General features: G+C 38.4%; 1 protein-coding gene and 1 pseudogene across 5 annotated transcripts in view; both read left to right on the top strand.

Moving 5' to 3' along the window:
* FSD1L (fibronectin type III and SPRY domain containing 1 like) overlaps positions 1-26,456 on the top strand; it is an 84,160-nt gene that overhangs the window by 7,854 nt on the left and 49,850 nt on the right. For 4 of the 5 annotated variants that reach the window (XM_058672984.1, XM_058672986.1, XM_058672987.1 and 1 more), the window contains 4 exons: positions 2,094-2,189; positions 4,964-5,095; positions 14,619-14,720; positions 22,340-22,362. In XM_058672984.1, coding sequence (XP_058528967.1) covers positions 2,094-2,189; positions 4,964-5,095; positions 14,619-14,720; positions 22,340-22,362 — 353 coding nt within the window. Of the gene's footprint in view, positions 1-2,093; positions 2,190-4,963; positions 5,096-14,618; positions 14,721-22,339; positions 22,363-26,456 lie in introns of those variants that run through there. The other variant, XM_058672988.1, reaches the window with a different exon arrangement.
* LOC118759973 (U2 spliceosomal RNA) lies at positions 24,733-24,906 on the top strand (annotated as a pseudogene).

Here is a 26,456-nt window from a genome sequence, read left to right as displayed (position 1 = left end):
AATAAGATCTCTTTTAGGAGGTTCTTTAATGCCATCTGGTGTGATATTATGATTTTTACCTCGAAGTTAACTAGCTGTGCCTGCCTAGTTACAGCCAAGATGAAAGCTTAAACTCAAGCTGTGCTTGTCTACATTCAGTTTTCTATGTCACTGAAAAATGTTGATCAACTAAATGTTTAGCAAAGGTATATGTGTGTATATAAAGGAAATATACCTATAGTGTGTGTGTGTGTGTGTGTGTGTGTGTGTTGGGGGTGTTATTCCACATGTGGGCCAACTGGTTACAATTTCTGGGTTGAAGTGATTAGGAGCAGGAGGTTTGGAGAGGATCAGAGTGTTAACACTTAATAGTGATGTTCTGGACAGTCCATAGAATCTCTGTTTTCTTGTCTGTGCAGTAAGGTTGTGGCCCAGCCATTGGGAAAAATAGAAGATGGCAGTTAAAGTCCATTAAACAGAAAGAGCCAAATCTTATAGCCCAGCGTAAGCGATGTTAAAAGCATACAAAAATGTTTTTTTACCACTACTGTGTGGTTGTTAGGCTCATATATATAGCCCGACTTAGATAAATACTTGGAAGGTTCGTCCTTATGAAATTTTCTGATCTTACCACGTCTTTGTGCCATTGTTGTGCCTCCCGTTCCACCCATCTTTACCTCAAGTCTCGAATTCCTTCTGCAATTCTGTTAACCTCCTTGCTTTCAGATCTTAGTGTACCGGGTTCCAGAGAGAACACTGACAGGACAGGCAGCTAACTCTTGCTGTCACTGGTCTCTTTTCCTGGTATACCTGCATGTCTCTTATTAGAATGCTTCTGGCATGAGCATGGGAAGAAATGGTGTAAATAAGTGGACACAGTAGAGAAGCCTTAGGCAGTTCCAGAATGGTAATAATATCACCTTAGTTCCAGGGATGGATTTGAGAATTAAATGAACACAGCTGTGATTACTTTTAGTTTTTTCACTACCCCAATGTTTTATGAAGATCCATATAAACTATCACTCCTTTTATGTCCTTTCCTGGACTTTCTTTATGTAAAAGCTTTTACCGATATCTAATTATTTTGAAGATAACCTTTATCTTACAAAATGCTGCAAGGATTGTTGAAATGTGTAAGCCTATACAAACAAGTCCTGTGTTTCTGGAGAAATTAAAACATAAAACTGTAAAATGTAAAAAGTCAAAACGTAAAATTGCATTTGATTTTTAATGACAACACAGGTAATTTGTTTTGTTTTTGCTGGTACTACCCATGAGCAGTTATTAGGTAGTTGGCATTGTGGCATTCAGTAGAGCAGTCCTAGTCAGATATGGATAAGTATGCTGAAATTAAGAAGAGAAAATAGGCAACTTTAGTTCCTCAGTTGTGGTAACCACATTTAAAACCACATTTTTTTTATTGTGGCTAGTGGCGCTGTCATATTGATAGCACATATGTTGAACCTTTAGAGTATAGCAGAAATTTTGTCGAATAGCACTAAACTGGAGATTATGAGAAAATGAAATATTCTAATGTTTTATTTAAAAGTATCAAAGTTTGGGATATTTCCTAAAAAATTGGTTATTGTGGTTTTACTTCATAAATACTGTAATGAAATTATCATTCTAGGTGAAAATTGGTTGCTTATTCTATCTAAAATTTGTTATATAGTTTACTAAATTGAAGTTTATAGGCACACCAAACTGAGGACACCTAAATAAGTTTTAGTTTTTGTAAGTAAAATGTTAAGGAGTTTCATTGTCTCCTTGTTTTGTTCCCATATACTAATGCTGTATTGGAAGTTTCCATTTGTTTTTGTAACATGTAATGATTTGACTCTGTTGCTGTGCCCTAGGACCTAATGCTGTTAAGTGATACTGGTTATTTTAAAGCTTGCTTGTTTTTAGTCTGAAATTACTATAATTACTAAGTTGTATCCTGGGAGTAAGAGTGTTTAGAACAGTAAAAGTGCATATCTTACCTTTCTTGGAAGTACTGAACAAAAAGTTTTACATTACTCTTTGTTATTATTCAATATGCTCTTAGTGTAATAAAAGCTTGTTTAGATAATGGTTTTTATAAGGTTTGTAACTATTATTCTTTTAAATCATAGGAAGCTCTGCAAAGGATCATTTCAACTCTGGCAAATAAAAATGATGAAATACAGAACTTTATTGATACTCTAAATCATACACTCAAAGGTGTTCAGGTATGGACCGTTTTTTCTTAAAATGTATGTAAATATGTCAGTGAATTATTGGTGAGTCATATGCAGAGTGAATATACTTCATAAACCCCAAGGTTATTAACTGAAGGAGGTGAGAGTATGGTTTTTAAATGGTAAATAAATGAAAAATGCTTTCTTTGCTAAACCAGCCTTCTCACTGGAAAAGTCAAATAATAAAGAAGAAGGACAAGTCTGGAGTTATAATTGATAGAAACTATTGTAATGCTCCTTTTTATCCATTTTACGTTTTTCCTAATTTTAGCGCAAGTTGTGTCAGTTCAGGAGTATTGGGAAATATAGCCAAGTTACAGTAAATAGTAGAAGAAAAGTGTATGTTTGCAAAATGTCCGCTTATAGAAGTAGATGAAAGTAAAACCGAAAAGTAAAAGGGCACAGTGCCCGGTGAGAACAGAGAAGTGCTTGAGAAAGGGTCACAAGTTCTAGAAGATAATCTCTCTGTAAGTAATTAAATGTTGTTTTGGAAAGGAACCCAGTATAATCTGATGGTTTCATAGAAGCATAAAACCTACCAAGACTGGACAGACAAATAATGAGAAAAGAGATAACACTGAATTGGTGATGAAGTTTCCCATCAAAGAAAAGCCCAGAACTTGATGGTTTCACTGATGAATTCTAGCAAACATTTAAGGAACTGAATTTGGGGCCATGGTATCCGAGTCCCAGCTGCTTCACCCCAACACAGCTCCCTGCTAATGGCCTGGGAAAGCAGCAGAAGATAGTTAAAGTGCTTGGGCCTCTGCACCCACGTTTGGAACCTGGAAGAAGTTCTTGGTGATTGGCTTTAGACTAGATCAAATGTTTGATGGAAAATGATCAAATTAAAAAACGATGGCAACAGTTATGCATGATCTCATTTATATGTGAAATTTTAAAACTGCTGAACTCATAGAAGCAGGGAGGATATATAAATTGAAGAGTACAAATTTCTTTGTAGGAATAAGATCTAGAGATTGTACAGCATAGTGATCATTGTTGATAATGTGTTTTTCAAAATTGCTAAGAACATATTTTAGCTGTGTTTTAAAACGTTAATCTATTTTTATTGGAAAGACAGATTCAGAGAGGAGAGACAAAGAGAAAGATCTTCCATCTGCAGGTTCATGCGCCAAGTGGCTGCAGTGGCTAGAGCTGAGCTCACTGAAAGCCAGGAGATTCCTCCAGGTCTGCCACGTGGATGCAGGGTTTCAAGGACCTGAGCCATCCTCCGCTGCTTTTCCAGGCCACAAGCAGGGAGCTGGATGGGAAGTGGAGTAACTGAGACAAGAGCTGGCACCCATACAGGATTCCAGTACTTGAAGAGGGAGGATTAGCCAATTGAGCCTTTGCACCAGACCCGTAACTATTCTTATGACACAAAAAATAAGTCGGTGAAATTATGGTTATGCTAATTATCTTGGTTGATCTTTTTATGGTGTATACATGTACAAAATGTCAATTAAAAATACGATTAGTTCTATAGCAGGTGAAGCCACCATTTCATGTGCCAGTATCCCATTTGGACACCAATTTGAGTCTTGGCTGCCTCAATCCCAGTTCAGTTCTCTACTAATGTCTAAGGATAAGCAGTGGAAAATGACCCAAGTACTTGAGTCCTTACAGCCACATGGGAGACATGGAAGAAGCTGCTGGTTTCTTTCTAGTTCGTTTTAAAGGGTGAATAAACTGAGGTGCAAGAATTTAAGTACAAGGTCACTCCGAACTGAGTAGCTAATGTGAGATTGCTAGACCTTCTGTCTTCCAAATGGTACATTCCTTCTACAATTTGTTCTCACCAATGTAAGTTAGGAAAATAGTTAACACCACTTTTTGTGAGATTCCAGTGAGGTGCTATCTGGTTCGTAAACATAAGCATAAGTTTGAACATAGGATATTAGCAGTATTAGTTCTCTTAACCAGTGTCAGTTTGCTTCCCTTGATTCATCTGAATTGAAAAATTTCTTACGAGAACTGCTCTTAACTCATAATTTCTTTAAGTGTGAATTTTATTTATTAGGAACTTCACAAGTATTTTACTTCTTGTTGAATAGTGGCTTCCTGGTTTATGAAGCAATGAGGAACTCTGGGAAGTCAAGAGATTCGGAGTGCTTTGTTGAGTGTACTGTTACAATGAATTATATGTCTTGGGCAGGTCACCTGTATTTTATTTGTAACTGTGGGAATTTAAAAATTCTAGTTTTTAGATGATTGCTATTGTAACTTACAGGAATAAAATTAAATGGCTGATAAGTCTCAGGATAAGTAAGCAATTGCCTAGTCATGTAAGTTCCAGTAACTTATGTAAAAGGCAGTGTTTCAGAAGACCTGAGAGATTTAAACTTTGACAGAATATGAGTCGTATCAGAATATGCCCAAATGCTTTCTTAGACTTTATTAGAATCTCAGATATTTTATGCAGATATTTCTACAAAGATTCTGATATACACCAGAAGTAAAGAACTTCAAGCCATTTGAGTCTGTGTTAGAGCCTGGAGGTCTGGAGGAAGTTGGGAGGTTTAAACCCACTTTTCTTCTTGATTCAGTGAAAGTAGTGTTATGAGAGAGAGTAAGGACCAGTAGCTTAACTCATAGCATATCTAAAGTAGTACTATCAGCTTTAGCAGCCAGCTTCTTGCATTCATCTCTTTCTAAAACCTAAGATGGTTTGTAATATAAATATTCTCTCCTTTAAATATATTTTAATTTTTAAATATTTGAAAGATTTTTGATAACATCACTATTTTGCTTTTTTTAAATAGGAAAATTCTTCTAATGTACTTGCAGAGTTAGATGAAGAATTCGATAGTTTATACTCTATATTGGATGAGGTGAAAGAAGGTATGATCAATAGTATCAAGCAGGAACAAGCCCGTAAATCACAAGAACTACAGGTGAGATAGTGCAACTGTTCAAATGTGTGTACTTTATTCTACGTAACGCCCAGTTTATTAAAAGAAGAATAATGAATTTATGAGTATAACTACTTTTAACTCTTAGAAGCATGGTTCTGTGTTTGTAAACATTTTAAAATCATGATTAAAAAGCATTACAGATTTTATTTGCTTAATCATTTTGAAGTATTTCATTTGGTATTGTTGAATGTACTCACATAATACTTTCTATTTCCATGAGGTATATACTCCAGATATCTAATGTATGAAATCAACAATATTTGTCCTTTTGTGACTATCTTGTCATAACATCTTCAAGATTTTTTTCATATTGAAGTATTTGCCAGAATTTCCATCTTTTGTGGCTGAATAATATTCTATTTGTGTATGTATTGCATTTTCTGTATCTTTTCAGCTTTCTTTGGACATTTGGATGTGCAAATATCTCTGTACCCCGCTCTATTTTCAGTTCTTTTGCATCTTTACCCAGAAGTGGGATTGCTGGGTTAAATGGTAGTACTGTTTCTAGTTTTTAAAGGTATCCTGTTCTGTTTGCCATACTGGCTGTACTAATTTTCATTCCTACCAGTAGTGTGTCAGAGTTCATCTTTCTCTGCATTTGTACCAGCATTTGTTGCTGTCTTTTTCATAATAACCATTAATATGTCACTATTTTGATTTGCATTCCCCTGATGGCTAGGCACAGTGAGTTAATTTCTTAGCTATTTGTGGATTTTCTTTTCCTTCTTTCCTTTTTTTTTTTTTTTTTTTTTTGAGGGTTGCCAACTCAGTTCCTTTTCCCATTTCTTACCTGGATAGGTTTTTTTGTTATATTTGAGCTTTTTGAGTTCCTAATGTATTCTGAATATTAACCTTTCCTTGGTTAAATAGCTTGCAGATATTTTCTCTGATTCTTCTGTTGCTTCCTTTTTTGTGCAAAAGCATTATGAATTATTATAAGATCCTATTTGTCTAATTTTGATTTTTGTTTCTTGTACTTATCCAGAAATTATTGCTTATACCAGTGTCTTAAAATGTTTCCCCTAGGTTTTCTTGTAGAAATTTCATAGTTTTGCCTTGAAATTTCATAGTTAAGGCCTTTGATCCATCTTGATTTAATTTTTGAATGTGATGAGAGGTAGGGATCCAGTTTCATTCTAATATGTACGCATCCAGTTTTATCAACACTATTTAGTAAAAAGATTCTTCTTTCTCCAGTCTATGTTCTTGGTACTTTTGTCAAAAATCAGTTGAATATATGTATGTGAGTTAGTTTCGGGGCTCTCTATTCTGGTCCTTTGATCTCTGTGTTGGTTTTTATGCCATTACCATGCTGCTTTAATTGCCATAGCGTTGTGGTAAGCCTTGAAAACTGGTATTGTGATGATTTCTATATAATTTTTTTTAGATTTTTTTTGATTATATAAAGGAAAGTCTGGTATTTTGAGAGTGATTGCATCTATAGATCACTTTAGATGGTATGGGCATTGTAATGATTCTTTCAACCCATGAGCAAGGAATATCTTTCCAGTGTGTGTGTGTGCACGCGTGTGTGTTCTCTGTTTTATCAATGTTTTATAATTTCTGTAGTAGTAATCTTTCGTTTCTTTGGTTAAATTTCTTTCCAGATATTTCATTTTTTTTGTAAGTCTTGTGAATGGGATTACTTTCTTGTATGTCTTTCAGCAAGTGCTGTCAAAGTTTCCCCCTCCCCTGCCCCTGTTCTTTTAGCATGTTGATTTTGTATCCTAGGATTTTTGCTGAATTGGTGTATCAGTTCTTACATCCTTTTGGTAGTGTATTTAGGTTTCATTTACAGAATCATGTCATGTGCAAGTTTATATATTTTTCTATTTCTATACCCTGTATTTCTTTATATTTGCTATTTCCTCTTGCTAATTCTGCAAGCAGCATATTGAATAAGAGTGGTAAAAGTGGGCATCTTTGTCCTGTTGCAGATGTGAAAGGAAATGCTTTTAGCTTTTCCCTGCTTGGTGTAATGTGAACTATCATTTTGTCATGTGTTGCCTTTATCATTTTGAAGCAGGTTCCTCCTGTATCTGATTTCCAGTTTTTATTATTATGAGGGTATGTCTGTGGAGGCGACTTGTGGAGGTTTTCTGTACTTCATTCTGTTGATGTGATTTGCTAGCATTTGTTGATTTGTGAGTGTTGAACTACCCTTGCATCCCTGGATGAATTCCATTTGGTCATGAAAAATTATCATTCTGATGTGGTATTATATTTAACTTGCTAATATTCTATTGAAAATTTTTGTATCTGTGTTCATCAAGGGCTTTTTTTTTGTTTTTGCAATTTATATGATGTTTCTTTGAATTTGCTATCAGAACAAAGTTAGGCTTATAACAAGAGTTTGACAGAGTTCCTTTATTCTCAGAATTTGGGAATAGTTCCGGAAGTATTGGAGGTTGTGATTTAAATATTTTGTAAAGCCATTTTCTTATGGACTTTTATGTGAGACTTCTAATTATTTCCTTCTCTTCCTCTTTAGCTGTCTCTATAATATGATTTTTTTTTTTCATCTAATGGCATCCCTTGGTGTTTCTCAAACTTTCCTCATTTTTTAAAATTCTTTTATACTTATTTTTAAATTATTTTGACTGGATTATTTAGAAAAACTTTTCTTCAACATCAGACATTGTTTGATCTGTACTGATTAAGGTCTCGTTTTTTTTTTTTTTTTTTTTTTTATTTCGTTGTTTGAAATTTTTAGCTCCAAACTTCTGATAGATTCTTCTAAGTTATTTCTGCCTTTTTATTGTGTTTCTCATTTAATCATGCATTGTTTACCACATCTCCCATCTGTATTTTTTGTCTCTCATTATTTCCTCAACATCATTATTTTGAATTCTTTTTTTTCCCATAGATTTCTTTCAAACCAGCATCCATTCTAGGATAACTATTGAGATGTATTTATCCTTGCTTTTTCATGTTTCTTGTATTCTTATGCTGACCTCCACTTATCTTGCTTGATGTATACTTCTTTATGGAATGAATTTCATTGGAAAAAACTTTTTTGTCCAAATGGGATGTGGTGTATCGGTTGAGTAGTTGCTTTGGCTTTGGTTCTTGATGGTCATGGAAGTGTAACTTCTGAGTGATTTCTTCAGTAGTAGTATGTGTCAACAATGTCTGTGAGTACCAGAATTGTCTAGTTGGTCGGGGCTAATGGGGTAACAGAGATAGGCTCCCAAAGGTGCCTGTCTTCACACCCCAGAGAGGGTTTTTCTTTTTTTTATAAATCACAGTAGGGTTTGTTATGGAAATAGCAGTGTTCTTGGTGCTGTGGGACCCATAAAGGGAGGTCCCTTTGTCCTGCCAGCTAAATCTGAGTGATGCTGGATCTTATGGCACTGGTCCTGGAACTGTGTGAGGTGGATGTGACCTGCCTCAGGTCATACCGTGTGGGTGTGGGTGATTCTGGTATTTAACAGCTCCGAAAGCCCAAGTTCTAGCCCTGGATGATAGGGTGAGGACCTTAGCCAGGCCCCAAGGGATGAACACAGGTTTTGCTAGATCATGCAGTGGCAAATATGGCTTTGGAGCAGTGGTATACAGGTAGAATGTAACTTGGATCCAACAGAATAGGATTTGGTGACTCTGAGGAATACATTACTGGTAACCACAGTCTTGGAACTGATTGTACATAATCATGGATCTTCAGCAGTGGCATGGAGACGGAGCCTTCCCTGGTGTCATTGGTCAAGCACAAGTGTCCCTGGGATGTGTAGAGCTGACACTCAAAGTCACTGAGTTGTAGGGTGCAGTGGAGCCCTTAACAACATCTCACACATTGATCACATGTTATTCTGGGGACTTTAATAACCAGTGCAAGACCGGGTCTGTGGGGTGCAGGGAGGGCCTTCCCCAGGCTCCACAGGCTTACTGGTGTCCCTGTGACTTACAGAACAAACTATCAGATGCAGAGCAGCAAGTGGCATTGGAATTCTTTCCCAGGTCCCTTACAGTAAACTCAGGCAATTCTTTGGATTTTTTTTTCTTTTAAAAGACTTACTTATTTTTATTGGAAATACAGAGTTAGGAGAGAGAGAGAAAGAGTGGGAGGGGGTGGGAGAGATAGAATGAGAATCTACTATCTGTGGTTCACTCTCCAAATTACTTCAGACTGGGCTGCAGCAGGCCAAATGGGAGGCTAGAGTACACCGGGCACTGGCCTTAAACCCAATGGCATGTATGTAAACTGGGTCTGGGAGCGGATCAAGTGGAGGAACTTGGGAAGCTCCCCTGGCGAGTCATAGCTCTCGCTGGTGAACACGTGGTCCAGATCTGGGGGTCGGACTAGCAGGGCATAGTAGCTCCAAGATGTGTAAATTGGTAAAGGAACGGAATGTACTGGGCAGGACTGAGCAAACCTTTGCCTACAAGCAAAACTAGAAACCAGCATGGAGCACAGGTCATACCTAGCTAGGCTCTTGCACCTGCTGGTCCACAGAGCAACCACGGACAGGTGCATGATTTACGGCTAGGAACAGGCCCAATCGGGGAGGTGAGGGGACACCGTAACTGGGTTGAGGTTCCCACCAAGGAGCGCATGTGCTGGAATGGGGGCTGCATTCTATCTGGGAAACAGTTGTAGTCACCCGAGGCACTAGTGTGGGCTGGGATTGGATGCACCAGGCCAGTTCAGATCCCAACACCATCTGGTGTCATGGAGAACCAGGGTAGATGTGGTACTGACTAGGCTGGGTCTCAATCCCCTACTGAGCCATGTGTGAGCTGTATGTGGGTATGGACGAGCCATGGCCGGGCTGAAACATCCAACAACAAGAACCAGAATGGGGTGAAAGCCAGCCAGGAAAAGCCACTGTTCCTGCTAGGACAGGAGGTGAACTGAGTAGGGTTGGCTCAAGGACCCCCTGGCAAGCGCAAAATCTGGCATTGGGAGGGGTTCTAATGGAGGAGCCTGGGCAACTCCTCTGGCAGGACACAGTCCCTGCAGGTAAGCGCAAGAAGCATGATAGGAAACAGCCCAGAATAGTCCATGGAAAGTTTCCCACTGAAACACACATTCGGCATGGGTCAGGAGCAGACCAGGCAAATCCGATCACCAGAACAGAGTGTGGGATGAGCCGGGTTTGGTCGCGACAAAACAAGTACACATTATGGAATGCCAGGGCGTGGTTGCCTGTACTGGATATGAATGCAGCACCCAACCAGCACACGTGAGATCCAGGAAGGGAGGGGCAGAACTAGCAGGGGGATTAAGGGGCTGGTCCCCTCGCCGGACAGCTACTCCCACTGGATAGTGTGGGCTGGAATGGGGACAGACCAGACTAAGCAAGGCTACAACACCTGTGCGCTGTATGTGGACTAGATCAGGGAAAAGCCAGGCTGGGTTGATTATTCCTGCTGGTGCAAGCATAAATTAGAGTGGGTGAGGGATGGTTTGGCATAACCGCAGCATCAGCTGGCAGAAGCTGGCACTGGGGACTAATTCTGTCAAGTCAAATCACAGAACCACCTAAAGAGTGCATAAACCAGGACAGAGAGACCTGGGAGGGAAAAAGTGGGTTCCCCCTTCTTGGGTCACTATTCCCGCTGGAGGGCATGAAAACTAGGACGGGGGCTGGGATGGCTAGACAGAGAGGCACTCAACAACATCCGAGAGGGCTGGATGGTTGAATTGGTTAGATGGAACTAAGCTTTAATACCCATTGACAAGTACAAGAGCCAAATGGGATGGGGGACAGACTGGTCTTCTGCTACACATACTGGCAAACCAGGGTAGGGGGCGGGCCTGGTGGGAGTTATTGTGGGTCGCCCCAACTAGGCTGCAGCTCCCACTGGTTGATGTAAGGGCCGAGTATGTGCTGGGCAGAACCAGACTGGACTGCAACACCCATTGGTTCCAGTGCAACTCGGGACCGAAAACAGAACCAACCCAGCAATTGAAACCAGCAGCTGATCGGGGTGATGGACTGTGCCGGGCCCTGTGCTTGCTAGAACATACAAGAAACTAGTCTGGGAAACCTCAAAGTTTCTTTGGAGATCTCCCCAATCAAACTGCTGGACTCAGAACTCTAACCAAGAAAGGACAGAAGACAGAACAGGTCAATCATTCATCTCAGCAATATGTTGGCAGCGAAATATGGGGCAAACGGAGACTTTATGATGGACCATATCAATCAGTGGACGAACTCATCGAGCGAAACTGGCAGCGATTCATAACTGGAGAACTATTAAAACCATTTGAACAAGGATCTCAAAGCATGCCCCACATCCGGGACTTGGGGTGGGATGGGAAACCGGGTGGGGCTTCTCCGTCAATATCCCCCTTTACCTCAGATACATGATGGAAACAATATGGACATAATAGTATTACCCACTTCCCTATACCCCCTGAACCTTTTTTTTCTTCTTTACCCGTAATTAGCTATGTAAAGATTGTCAACAACAATACAATAAAATAGATTAAAAAAAAAACAGACTGGGCTGCAGCACCAACTGGCACTTGTAAGAGCTAGGGCTAGGAGCAGGCCTGGTAGGGAACTTCAAGGACTCCCTTGCTGGGCTGCTGCTTCCACTGTTCAGCATGAGAGCTGGGAGTGAAGATGCATCAGGCTGGGCTAGCCTGCCACACCTGCTGATGCAGAGCTAGAATGGTGCAGGCCAGCCAGGCTACGCCACAGTGCCAGCTGGCAAGTGCTAGAACTGACTGTGAGTCATGTCAGACTGGGCCGTAGTATCCCCTGGCAGGTGCAAGATTGGGGCTGAGAACATAATTGGCAGGGGAACTCTGAGCACTCCTTTGCTAGGTTGTACTTATCACTGTGAGCACAATAACCAGGGCTGGAGGTGGATCAGGCTGGATAAGGTAGCAGTACCTGTTGGCATATTTGAGGGCTGGGTCTGGAAGTGGGTAGGACTGAGCATAGCTACAACACCCATGGGTGTGCACAAAGCCAGATGGGATAGGGGTTTGACTGGACTAGGCTGCGGCAGAAACTGGCATGTGCAAAATCTAGGAATGGGCCTGGTGTGTGTTATTGGTGGTCACCTCAACTAGGCCATGACATCTTCTTTTAGGCAAGAGGACCAGGTTTGTGGCAGGCTGATTGCAATGGGCTGTAGTACCTTTTGGTTGTGTGAGATATGGAGATGGGACCAAACTGTTCAGGCAGTTACATCCATCAGTTTGTTGGTGCAGGTGACAAGCCAAATCTGACCCAGCACTGGCTGGTGCACACAAGAGTCAAGTCTGAGGTCACCCCAGGAGAGGTTTCTTGGAGGACTCCTGATTGGACTGCTGGATTCAGACCCCGGGCACAGGGAAATATCACAGGATGTGTAATGTGTATTCCAGCCTTGGAGTTTATGCGTTGGGACTGGACCTCCTCAGTTGCTGATACTTGTGCAGTGGACAGCATGCCCAGAGGCACACAGGGGATATGAGCGCTAGTTCATCTAGGCCAGCAGGGGATGTCAGTTGGCTGATCAGAGGATGACAAGTAGGATGACAAGTAGAACAGGTTGGACAATTCTGGCCAAGCTTTGAAGCACATTCCTAGATCTATGGATGCACTGTGGTGGGCTTGTCAACCAGTAGACCTAGGAAAGATTTTGTCAGCCCTGCAGCCAGGAAACTAACAATATCTCAGAACTAAGAAAAACACTCAAGTGACACCATTGGAACACTCTTCCCCACCTTGGGGTCTCTAAGGCGTCATCGAAATACCACCCCCCGTCCCTGGGTGCTGATGCAGTTTAACAACAAGGAGTGGCCCTCTGCTCATCTCCGGCAGACACAAGAGGGAAAAAAAGGAATTGCTGAAACATTTGTTCCACCCACCTTCCTCTGTGCCTGGACCTCCCCACCCTAAGTTGAGGCCCACATGGGTGTGCAATCCTCTAAAATATATAAATAACATTAAAAAGAAAATAAAAAAAATTTTAGAAATGGTGACTTGATCATTCTTGCTTGTAACTCATATAAGACCTGTACCTGTGGGAGGAGTGGTATAGTCTTAATATAACATGTGGAAACCTATTTTAACTAAAGATGTGATTAAATAATTTCTACTTTTCTAAGGTATAAAAATAGAAAACATCAAATTAATAAAATGAGTTGTGGTATATCTTTAATGCTGAACTTAAGGAGAAAACAATAGACCTGAATGTGGAATAGATTTTAATATCTGAAGAATAATCTTAACTACATTTAAAATCCTTGAAATGGATCTGTTTGTTGGTTGATGATATAACTACCAGTCTTTTCAAATGACCTCCAGATGACAGACTGAGTGTAAAGGATTGTGTCAAGTGGAGTTAGTATGTGAATAGTGAAGACAGAGAGCACATCACTGTAATAGTTGTGGTCTTGATTGTTTTTTGAATTCTAGGTATAGGTCAAATTTGCCTTATCTGGAGCACTTGGCATCATATAAATGCTTCAGATTTTCAAGTTTTTCGAATTTTTAAATTATTGTGTATGTCTTTACTAGTTGAGCATCTCCAATATGAAAATCTGACATTTGAAACTTTTGGTGCACTGATATGATGCTCTAAATGTTTCTGATTTCGGAACATTTTCAATTTTGGTTTTTCTGATTAGGCATTATCAACCTGTACTTGAATTTGTGATTAGTAGACTATCCAGTCTGGGAGACAGTAAATCAGCATTTAAAGTATTATGTACAACTTATATGATAAATAGATGTTATTAAAATGATAATATAATTTGATAAATTACATTAATATAGCTGTAGTTTGATTCACAGACTTCATCTTAAATAGCTAATATGTTTAAGGTTTATCCTATTTATTTGAAAGTCAGAGTGACAGAGTGAAAAAGGGGACTCGAACTGGCATTCCTGTGTGGGATTCTGATGTTGGAGGTGGTGCAGAGGGTTAAGCTGCTGCTGCAATACTGGCATCCATTATAGACTCCAGCTCAAATTTCAGCTGTTCCACTTCTGATCTAGCTCCCTGGTAAAGGCCTGGGAAAGTAACAGAAGATGATTCAAGTACTTGGAACCCTGCACCCACATTGGAGACCTGGATGCTGACTCCTGGCTTCATCCTGTCTCAGCCCTAGTAATGTGGCCATTTTGATAGTGAACCAATGGATGGAGATCTCTGTCTCTCTCTCTGTAACTCTGCCTCCAATTAAATAAATAAATCTTTAAAGAGATTTAGTCTTCATTATGGAGCAGGTTGTTTGTTGATAATTTTGCAATTTTTAAATACAGGTAATTTTCTGACTGCCTTAATCAAGAGGAATCTTTAAATTTGATCTGTTATTTGTACTTGCTTTATTTTACATTAAGAGTATGCCTTTGTATCAACTTAAGCTGTTTTAGATAAACCATGGGTTGAGATTAAGTACAAGTTATTAAGATAATTAAATTTTCTTAGTAATTCTGAAATAATTGTATCCCATTATTGTTGTTAAAGTTATCTGTAAGTTTATTACAAAATGTAAATAGGATTCCGATGGCAATAGGAAACCTTTAATGATTTAGTTTTTGTTGTTTTCTTCTAGAGTCAGCTTAGTCAATGTCACAATGCCCTGGAGAACTCTGAAGAACTACTAGAATTTGCAACAAGGTCTTTAGATATAAAGGAAGCTGAAGAGTTTTCAAAGGTACAAAACAACCAACCAAAACACTACATTAGCTCTAATTTTAACAATGTTAAATGACATTAACGATAAAACAAAGGGTGTTTACCATTTTAGCTTTAGATTTGCTTAGTCATTTCTCATGCTAAAACATTAGTCTTGGAATTTTTGATAAAAAAAATTTTAGCAGATCATTTATTCTAAATCAGACATTTAGAAGTATTATTTTGGGGTTATGAACAAATTAAGTCGTTTTATTTTTAAAGGTGTATTTTGTTTGTTTCAAAGGCAGGTTGACAGAGAAGCAGATCTTGCATCTGCTGGTTCATTATCTAAAGGGCTGCAATGACTGGAGCTGCTCTAGGCCCAAGTTGAGAACCAGCCACTCTGGCTGAGTCGCCTCCATGGCTGGCAGGGTGCCAGCTACTGGGACCATATTCCTCTGCTTTCCTAGACACATTAATAGGGAGCTGGGTCAGAAGTGAAACAGCTGGGAATTGACCTGGGATTTCAGTTTTGCAATGCCTGTGTTGCAGGTGACAGCTTAATGTGCTACACCACAACAGCAGCCCCAAATCAATATTTTCAGTCTAATTTTTGTTTCATCCTCAGTTCCGATAATTATGTTGGTTTCCGCTTTTATTCTTGTTGGTAGCTTTTCAAGGTGATTGTGAACTTGATCTGAGTCATACTTTTGTTGTTAATATTTCATGACTAGAGAACATAATTGATACTAACATGCTTAAAATGTGTTTTGTATTCCTTTCTGTGAGCTAATTGGGAAAACATCGCTTGATGTATACATGCACTATAGTCTCCTGAATTTATTATTGGAGGCAAATATCTCATTGCTTAGGTTATGTAATTGAATGTTTTATTATTAAAATATGAAAATGCAGCTTCCTGTTTGGTGAATATGTTAACGAGTATGCCAGCATTTCTGTTTGCATTTTAAATTTTAAAGATTTGTAAGTTTTTTTTAAAATATCTTTTGAAAGATTTATTTATTTTTATTTGAAAGGTAGATTTGGAGAGAGAGATTATCTCTCTGCTGATTCACTCTCCAAATGGCTCCAACAGCTGGAGCTGGGCTGGCTGAGCCAGTCGCCTAGAGCTTCTTCTGGGTCGCCCATATGGATGCAGGGACCGAAGCACTTCAGCCCGTCTTTTGCTGCTTTCCCAGGCACATTGGCAGAGTGGGACAGCCAGGACTGGAACCAGCACCTATGTGTGATGCTGGCACCATAGGCAGACACTTAGCCTATTTTGCCATGATGTAAGCCTCTTAAAACAAATTCTTTTGCTATAAGGCATTATACAAGTTAATTATTAAGTTTGAAGGTAGGTAGTACAGAAATTTACTTTTGCATTTGGTGGGAATTACTATATAATAAAAGAACCATGAGGGTGGTGTATTGTACTTTTCTGTTTTTAAAAATCTGATAAATAGGAACTGGTGTGGTGGCCTACTGGCAAAAGTCCTTGCCTAGCATGCACCAGAATCCCATGTGGCTGCCAGTTCTAATCCAGACAGCCCGCTTCCCATCCAGCTTCTTGCTTGTGGTCTGGGACGCAGTGGAGGACAGCCCCAAAGCCTTGGGACCCTGCACCCACATAGGAGACCCAGAAGAGGCTTCTGGCTCCTGGCTTCAGATCAGCTCAGCTCCAGCCATTGTGACGTCTTGGGGAGTGAATCAGCAGATGGATGATCTTCTTCTTTGTCTCTCCTTCTTTCTGCTAATCTGACTCTCCAAAAATAAATAAATAAATCTTTAAAAATTAAAAAATAATTTTTAAAAATCTGATAATGTAGAACAAACATATAGAAAGCAAAAGATGTCCCAGTAATCAAAATCATAGCACTTATGATAGGAATTAATAGCAATATATGATAATTTCCCAGAATCTGCTTTGTGGTCCTTTAAATCTTAATTTTTAAGTTTTTAAAGCAAAACTTTTTTTTCCAGTTCCCCATTTGTTGGTAGATTCCCCTTTTTGTTGAGTAGGGCAGCTGTTGACAGGTACAGTCAGTGTAACAAAAATTAGAGGCCAGCAGCCTAAGAACGAGGAAGAAGACAGGAAAATGATGGTTATAAGAGCTAAAAAGCAACCAGAGAATTCTCTGAATCTAGTTGCAGTTAAATAGGGGCTGATGCCAGTAAACACTGTGAGAAAAGCGCCTTTCTCCTAAGCTTTTCTTTCTTCTGGCAGATTCAGAGTTCTCTCCGATTTCTCAAATGCTGCCCCTTTTCCTTCTTTGTTCTTTCCAGCTTTGTTTCTTTTAAACTTTATTCCTAGCAGATTATAATTAAGAGAGGTTCTGATCTACTGTAGCATGTTGTGGTTTAAGTGTATTTCGTTAATATGACACTTTGTTTTTTCTACCTTCCCACTTTGGACTTAGTGTCTAACACATTATGGTAGTACTTTGGCAAGGTGAATTATTTGTCAGTGTTTCCTAGGTAGAAACCTAAGCTAACTGAAAAAAAAAATGCTTTTCTGAGAGCTGCTTGCAGTGATTTTTCCCCCCTAGTATTTCCAGCTACTGTTCAGAAAATGGTTTGATTCTAAGTCAGAAGTTAAGTTTACTTTCCTAGCCAGCTACCTAAAACACCTAATTGCTGACAGATGGAGAGACGACTTGAAGGTTAATTTTTAAAAATTTTTTAATTATGTTTCATTTTATGACACTGTTTCATAGGCTCCCCCAACCCATCCCTGTGGCCTCCCCCCATGGTGGATTACTCCACCTTATTGCAGTATTACAGTTCAAATCCAGTCAAGATTTTTTCATTATAGCATATACCAAGTATAGAGTCCAGCATCTTATTGTCCAGATAATTTCAACAGTTTCTTTGGGAGAGCATCTGTGGTCTGAAAGCAGAGCCGGCAGAATACCAATTAAAAGCAACAACATAACAACAACAACAGTTTACAACATTATGGAGTTAATTAACATGGTATTGAGTGACCAATATGTTAGAAAGTGCAGGTTCTTAACCACGTCTTGTGGCTACCTAATTGACATTTCTGTTTTGGTATAGATACCTTGGGAAATCATTATTTTAAGGTGTACCCTTTAAAGAAACATCCTATGAAAATGCTTAGATCAGATTAATGTGACAGCCTCCTAGGGACTGGTAGTGCTAAGAGGAGGCCTGTGAGAATACCACTCAAATTCTCTGCCAAAATAAGATTCCTGTTTTCACCTGAATTTAGGCCTTGGGTGCTGCTTCTGAAAAGAGGAAGACCAGTGGAATAATTTCTAAGTCAGTACAGCTAGCTGTCTTATTCCATTCTTGTCTCATAGTCCATCCGTCAGATTAAAGGGAGGGAATGGTTTCCCTCTTTTCCTCTCTCTGTAACTCAGCCTTTCAGGTAAGTTAAAAAATATGTATCATGCTTTTTGGAAAAAAGTTCTCTTTATAAGCATATAAAGATTTTTATGCAGAGAAAATATAAAACTTTGAATGTGTGGACTCAACTGATAGATTATTAAGGCTTGATATTTTTGCCTAAAATAAAATAGCATTTTGAGAGTATTTTTCTCTTTCTATAAAAAGGAAAATGATTATAATAAAGAAGGAAAAGTAAAATCGCATTTTGAGAATCTTTTTCTACAAAACAGAAAATGATGATAGTATAAAAACAATAAGGTGCTCAGTATTCAGAGTGCTTGACAGACTCACAAGTGATAGTTCTATGTAGAAAATACATCCACTCATTGTAGATCAGAAATGCGAGAGATTGGGAAAGGGTCTAATTTGACTTCTTTTTTTCTTTTTTCAAAGATTTATTTATTGGAGTGATGAGGGTGTGGGGGAAGAGCAGTCAGCTGACTCAAGCCTCAGATGGCCTCATGGTCAGGAGCCTTACCTGGATCTAACACTTGGGCTGTCTTCCACTGCCTTTCCCAGGTCATTAGCAGGGAGCTGCATAGGAATTGTAACAGTGGGAACACGAACCAGTGGCCAAAGGTGACACTGGCCTTGCAGGCAATAACAGCCCCAACCTCTTCTTCTTAGGATTTATTTATTTATTTATTTGAAAAGCAGAGTCACAAACATAGAAAGCCAGATACACACAGAGATCTCCCATCTGCTGATAACCATTGGTTCACAGTGGCCAGTACTTGAGCAGTCCCATGTCAAGGGCCAGGAACTACATCCAGATTTTCCACCTGAGTTTCAAGGACCTAGGTACGACTCCATCATCTACTGCCTTTTGTGGTACTTTAGCAGGGAGCGGGATTGGAAGTGGACTTGAACTGGTTGCTTAATCCACTGTGCCACAAAGCTGGTGTCTTGTTTTTTTTTTTGTATTTGAAAGTTATGAAGAATTATTTATGTTTCTCCTACACTGTGCTTTTTTTTTTACACTCCTACTTAAGGAAGATTGTCTTTGGTGGCAGGTTTCTATGAGTTACAAATTAAAGGACCAGGATCATAAGATTTAATTAAGAAATAATTAATTGAGTGGATGGAGGGGACAATGTGGGAGGTTGGGAAGGAATAAGAGAGAGAGTGGAGCCGTTCCTGATATGAATACAGAAGAAACAAAGTGTTTGTAAACAGGATTTCATTAGATAACTGAAACAGTGATGTTCAAAGAAAAGCTGCTTCTAATAGGCTCCCCAGTGTCGTACAGTCCCACTGAGGCTTCCTTCTGTGCCCCGGGTGGATTATGCATGTGTAAATCAATGTGTTGATGACAAGCAGTGGCAAATCCTGCATCAGTTAGTATTTAGTAAACTGAGAAGTTTTAAAATAATTTACCGCTTTTGAAATTGAAACTTAAAGGCATCCAGCTATAGTAATATATATCTTTTAGCAAGGTTTCACTTAAGGAGAAAAAAATTTAAGATAATAGTCAGTTTGTTTTCTAGTTAGAGTTCTGGAGCCAGCTCATGCAAGGGGACTTAGAAAAGTTGATAAATAAGTTGAATTGAAATGTTTACTTTGGTGTAAACATTTTTGAAAGCCATGAATAATATTTTAATAATACTCATTTTTATTTTCAGTTTTTTTATAACAAGATTTATGTATTTGAAAGGTGGAGTGATGGAGAGAAAGAGAGAAAACTCTTCCATCTGCTCAATCATTTCACACATAGGTACCATAACTGGAGATGGGATAGGCTAAAGCCAGGAGCCCAGGGATTCCATCCAGGGTCTCCCTCATTGGAAACTCAAGTGCTTGGGACATCATGTGTGCTTCCCAGGAACATTACAGGGACATGAATTACAGGCAAAATAGCCAGTGTTTGATTTGGCACTCTGATATTGGATGTGGGTGTTGCAAACAGCAGCTTAACCTTCTGAGCTATGATATCTACCCTCATAATATTCATTTCTCCATAAACTTTCTGAAAATGCTACATGTTTACATGTCTACCCATTTCAAAAATTTTTTGTTTTTAATTATTATAAGAAATTCCATTATCTGAATTTTATTTTTCCCCTTAGTTTTTGTTTTTAAGCTATTATTATTATTATTCATGATACAGTTTGTATATAAAGGGATTATTCCCTTTCTTGCCTCTCCTCTCCTTCCCTTCCTTCTCTCTCCCCTCCCTTGCCACCCTCTCCTCCCACCATTTCTCCCCCCATATTATTACCACTTTAGCAGTGGTTACAAATTCAATATTTTTATGCCAAAATAAGCTTACTTTTTCAATTCCATTTTTCCATAGAGAATATTTTAATTTACCCTCATATACTGATATATTTAATCTCAATTTTGTTCTTTTGTATTGAAAGATACTCAAACCAAAATGTTTTAAGGTGAGCCTTGGAATGACCAACAGCAAGTAGGAATAATGTTAGCACTGAATAGGAGAGCCCACAGAAGTATTGCTATATACATTTAAGCGATATCAATTTAATGGTTAATTTGTGTTAATGTGTGGCAAACATTATACTAAACAGTGAGTTCAGAGGGTTCATGAAAATGCATTATCTTTTTCAAATTATGAAAGTATATTTTCAAAGTATATTGATACTTTTTCAAATGCATTAATTATGTCAGTTAGTATAGAAGAAAGACTTCAGAGAGAGAGGGAGAGAAGACAGAGAGTTTTCCATCTACTCTTTCACGCCCCAGTTGACCACGATGGCCAGAGTTGGGCCAGTCTCAGTCTAGGAGCCTGGAACTTGTTCTGGGTCTCCCAGGTGGGTCCAGGGGTCAAGGACTTCGGCCATATTCTGCTGCTCTCCCAGGTGCATCAGCAGGGAACTAGATTGGAAGTGGAGCAGCTGGGACTTGGAATTGATGCTTATATGTAATATTGGCAATGCAGACAGAGGGTTAACCTACTATGCCATGGTGCTGGTTCTCAAGAAGTCATTTTTTAAAAATGTTTATTCACCTGTTTCAAAGTCAGAGTCTCTCTCTCTCTCTCTCTCTCTCTCTCTCTCTCTCTCTCACACACACATGCACACACAGAGAAAAAAGAGGTGGGAAAACAGAGAAGAAAGGAGAGAGAAAGATTTTCTGTTTGCTGGTTCACTCCCTAGGTGGCCATAGCAGCCAGATGGGAGTGAGGCCTGGGTCAGGCCTATGCCGTGAGCCAGAATCTTCCTCCAGGTTTCTCACTTGGGTGGCAGGAGCTCAAGCACTTGGGCCATCTTCCAGTGCTAGAGGGAACTGGACCGGAGGTGATGCAGCTGACACTGCTGTGCCTCAGGAAGGGATTTCTTATGTGTAACAGGTTTCAGTTTGCAGCTTTTCTAAAATCATCTGAGGGTAAAGATCCCAATGTCAGAAATATTTCTCTGATCTCTCCTGAATTTCTAGCAGAAGATCATGAAATTAGAGCCTGTTTTTGTGTATTATCAGGCAATCTCTCAAAATACATAATTCTTGACTGGTAAAGAAATTTCAGAAATCTTGAAACAGGGCCCCGCGCAATAGCGTAGTGTTCCTTGCCTCGAACGCTCTGGGATCCCACATGAGCACCAGTTCGTATCTCGGCAGCCCCGCTTCCCATCCAGCTCCCTGCTTGTGGCCTAGAACAGCCCAAAGTTTTGGTATCCTGCACCATGTGGGAAACCGGAAGAAGCTCCTGGCTCCTGGCTTTGGATTGGCTCAGCTCCAGCCGTTGTGGCTGCTTGGGGAGTGAATCAACGGATGGAAGATCTTCCTCTCTGTCTCTCCTCCTCTCTGTATATCGGACTTTCCAAAAAAAAAAAAAAAAAAGAAGTCTTGAAACAACCATCATGAAGGAGTGAAGGAAGCTAAAAAAAAAAAAAAGTCAAGAGCAGATCTGATATAAGTGAAAACCTTAATGATACATCAAAGTTAGGTTGATTGTTTTGGTTGAAGAATGTTAGATTAAATAAAAGGGGGAGTGTGTTTTGATATTCTTAAGGTAAGAAAAAAGCATTCTAGTCACCTGGGATTAGTTGAATCAATTTTCATCTTTTTAAGGTGATTTATATGTGATTATGATGTTTTAATAATAGTCCTAGCATCGCACAGTACAGGTTTGTGTCAACTGTGCAAATTCCTGTAATTTATATTTTGGTGAATATTAACTAATCTGTTGCAGGGTTTATATCCTAACTTTTCTTGCATGTCACTGCCATTGAAACTTGCATGAAAAGCACTAACTACCTTCTTTCTCTTCTCCCTGATTGCTCCAAGGCTGCCAGACAGATCAAGGATAGGTATGGTATAAAACCTCCATTTTTATTTAAGTATTCATATTGAAATCAGAAATGAAATTCAGTTTTTGTTAGAATTTTGTTGGTTGGAATAAAGATATCCAAAGGCCAAGTTCAAAATAAAAATATGTCTGCTGTGTCTTCTTGGCATTATCATTAAATCAGTAAGATTTTTTAAAAATATAGTTATTGACAATTATATAGCTCCAAAAGAATTTCATTTCTGGTACAATAATATAGTTAGTTTTAGAACAGTTCCTAGTTGTAGTAGAAAATAAACTATTTTGCATAAATTTAAGTAAATGTATTTTTTTATTGCTGAAATATTTGTGGTTCTTATTTTAGGAGTAGTGTCAGCATTTTGAATAGTCCTAAAGAGCTAAGGCTGTCCCCCTTCTCCACCCTCCTGTTTAACACCTGTGTATTCTCATTCTGTCCTGTTCCTGGTGCCATCTCTTTCTACTTCTAATGCCACCACTACCTGAATTATGCTCTGTGGGAAGAGAGAATTGAAGAAAGTTATTAAAGGTTTGACCTACAGGTCTCTCTTTGGTAGAACCAGAATAATGAAAGGGCATTTAGCGCGTACTGTAATGAGTGCCTTATCTTTCTGAAGGAGCTGCTGGAATATTTGGAATGTGTTCACACAGAAGGAGCAGGCTTGGTCTACTCCCTGAGCATTGCAGCGAAATTGAAATAAACTTTACATCTGAAGATTATCAGACTCTCTGAAAGACATTGTTTGACAAAGTACCAGTTTGAATCCTAGTTTAAATGATTCTCCATTACATAATTCACACAAGTAATTATTATGGATTTTATGGAAACTAGCATCTTTATTGTTAATCTAGAATGAAATTTTCAATTCTGTATTTCATTTATAGTCTATTATATGATCAGAGGCAAGTTTTACATAACATTCTTAGCACAAATATTAATTTTAATGTCTCTTATATTTTATATCAGGCAGAAGCTACTGTGTGAGTCTTTCTTATAAATCCTGAACATAGAAATAGAATTTGAAGGTGGAGAATATTGAATGTGAACTTAGATGCTTAGATAGGTCAGGTTTTTGGATAAACCAGGTTAGGAATGTTTCTGCTGGAATTTGCTGTAATTCATTTTCCACCCTGGGAGGATTGTATTTTCTGTTTAGTTACATGTTCTACTATATCTTCCTCAGGTTCTGATTTTTAGAATTAGAAGTCATTTTATCAGCCTTTGGGCTGTTCAAAAGCCCTGTGAGAGACTGCAAAATCATTTCTCTGTCCTTTTAGATTCGAAATGGCTCTGTACTTCACAGAATCCAGTCCTTAGCCCTAAACTCTTTCTCTTGGTCCGGATTGGATTGGCAGAATTTACTTTCATGACCAGTTTTCTTGGCTGTATTCTTCACTAAAGCTTGGCTTTTTTGCTTCCTCTTCTAAGTCAGGTTTTTGGCTTGATTGTATCAGCATCCAGATTATGCCAGGAGGTAGGACTCTGTTTCTGTCAAGAAAACGTATCTTTTATTTTTTCCCCAAACCAGCAGTGTGTGTGTGTGTGTGTGTGTGTGTGTGTGTGTGTGTGTGACAGAATTTTTACTTTCTACCTGAGGAACATCTTGGTTTTGGCTTATTTTTTCTCTTCTTTATTCGAGAAGCAAGGAGACAAACCAGGTTTTCATTCATTTTTTTTTCTTTTTATTCTCCAAATGCCTTACAGTGGCTAGCACTGCATTGGGCCAAAGCTAGGATCCAGTAACTCAATCTCATTTTCCCACGGAGATAGCAGGAACCCAGCTTTTTGAAACATCACCTGTACTTGCAGAAAGCTGAAATCAGAGGCCTGATCTGTGGCTCACACCCAGCATTCCAGTCTGAAAGGTGGGCATCTTGAGCGTTAGGCAAAACACCTGCCCTAGGGTTAATTTTTTAATTCATTTTTAATTTTATAATATGCAAGTTCTCACGAGTAGGAACAGAGTTCAGATATAGTTTTTAGGTACTCTCCCCAAGAAGGGGGATGCTTAGGATTGTATCATCATCATTTGTAATGTAAAAAGAATTAAAACATATGGTAATAACAAAATAGTTATTTTCACCAAATCAAGAAAGGATTATTCTCTTACATAATTGCAGAGATGGATTTCAGGAGAGAGTGTGTATGATGAATCAGAGCAGGGAATCCTATACTGAAAAGTTTTTGTGGAAACCCAGTGTTTATTATTTACTGTCATGCTGGTCAGGCAAAGAAACAAGAGAAGGAAAACTAAAGAAAATAATGAGAGAATAATACTTAACACATCTCTGTAACTTTACAACTCACTGCTGTGTACTTCTGAATACTTAGTAATATTGGAAATTAATTAGTTGTAACAGTTAACTATTTCTCATTGCTTCTCGGCCTTTTGGCTAAGATCAAGTGTAAGAGTTTACTGTTTCTTGAGCGGGATCATGAAGGGGAAAGTTTTGTTAATTATATAGTTTGAAGAAATGAAATGCATTCATGTGTTTCATAGTTATTTTCTGTTTACAAAAATAAAACTAGGAGGAAAGTATCCTCGTATTCTTTAAAATAAACCAGAAAGTGAAAATGAATTAAAGTATACCTAACCATACCTAGAGAGTGATTTATGAATTTAGATTCTAATTTGGACCTTAACAATTGTCTAAATGTATCTGTTTACAAATAAAGTTTCAGTCTTTTGAAAGATTATAGCATTATTATACATCGAAAGTGATTAATGGAAGCTTAAATTTTAATGGACTAGAACATAAAAGTTATTTTTTTTTAGGCTTTGATAAGACTTAAATGCAATTTGGTAGGGCACTTCTTTGTGGTCATAATGATTGGATCAGATTTTCTGGATTTTTGATTGGATCAGATTTTCTGGAGTTTTAAGTTTTTGGATTTAAAATTCATTCACTTCTTCAGAAACATTAAAATAGTTGGTCAGTCTTGGAGAAAACCATTCACCGATGCTGTGAACATTGATTAGTTACCTGTCTGATTAGAACTTTTTTCAGAAGTTGTTAAATAAAAAGCGTTCTTTGGAATGTAAATTAAAAATGTATTCTTAAAAATACAGCATTTCTTGTTAATTTGCCTTGAGATGTGAAATTCCCTTAAGCATTTCTAGAGTTCTTCCAAAAGTTGTTTAGCATTCAATTCTGCTAAGGAAATTGATAATTGGGTAACTTCATTAGTGAATTAGTGAGAAATAAAAAACCTACTATCAAAACAAAGAATGTATATAAGGTACAGCCTGTGTTCCTAACTTCTGATTGGTATAATCTGGAATTTCATTGTTTGAGAACAAACAGCTTATTGTAAAATGAGTGGAATATTCAGAATATCCTTGCACATACTAAGTGTTCATTAAGGATGAATTCTCTTCGTCATTACTTGTATTTCATTATAGCACTTCCTTCTTGATAAGTAGATTGGTTCATATATTCATTGCTGTCAAGTTAAATGGTTCTTAGTTTTATAACTGAACCCAGCACAAGTTCAACATCTTTCATCCCAAAATAAGTTTGGCATTATCCATCCATTGCTCTGTAGGGTAATGTCCCTCCAGCTCTTACTTAATATCTGTTTCTCATTGTATACTGTAGTTAACTTTCTTGAATAATATTTTTGTGTCATTCTTTAACCATGCACAGTTTAAGGGGCTCACTTTGTGACAGGTTGTGGAAATTTGCAGTAATATAAAAGATAAAACTTTGATATGAGATCACAACATAGTAAAACAAGACAGTTTCTTGTAATAATTGTTTTAGTTGGTGATAACTTCTCCATACTTTGGAAAAAGGTGAGGTCTGATTTGGCTTCATTCTTTTTTTTTTTTAATTCCACATTCACCTACTAAATGTCCTACACTATTATTTCCAAGGCATATAGTTTCATAGGGTTGGTTCTCATAGCATTTTTCCATGTAACTGATATTGGTCGATCATCAGAGTGTAATCTAGTAGGCATGAATATCACTGATATTTGTTTAATGTGTCTCCCTTCTCATCTCTGGCTTATCTTTTAACAGCCACCAAGCTGCTTAATAATAGAGTAATCTTTCTTTATTTCTGTCTGAGGGTTCAGGACGCAGCTGTGAGTGC

Source organism: Ochotona princeps, chromosome 14, assembly GCF_030435755.1.
Source record: "Ochotona princeps isolate mOchPri1 chromosome 14, mOchPri1.hap1, whole genome shotgun sequence".
In the NCBI taxonomy this organism is placed as follows: Eukaryota; Metazoa; Chordata; class Mammalia; order Lagomorpha; family Ochotonidae; genus Ochotona; species Ochotona princeps.
The sequence above is the reverse complement of the archived record's forward strand: the minus strand, read 5'-3'. Positions and strand labels throughout refer to the sequence as shown.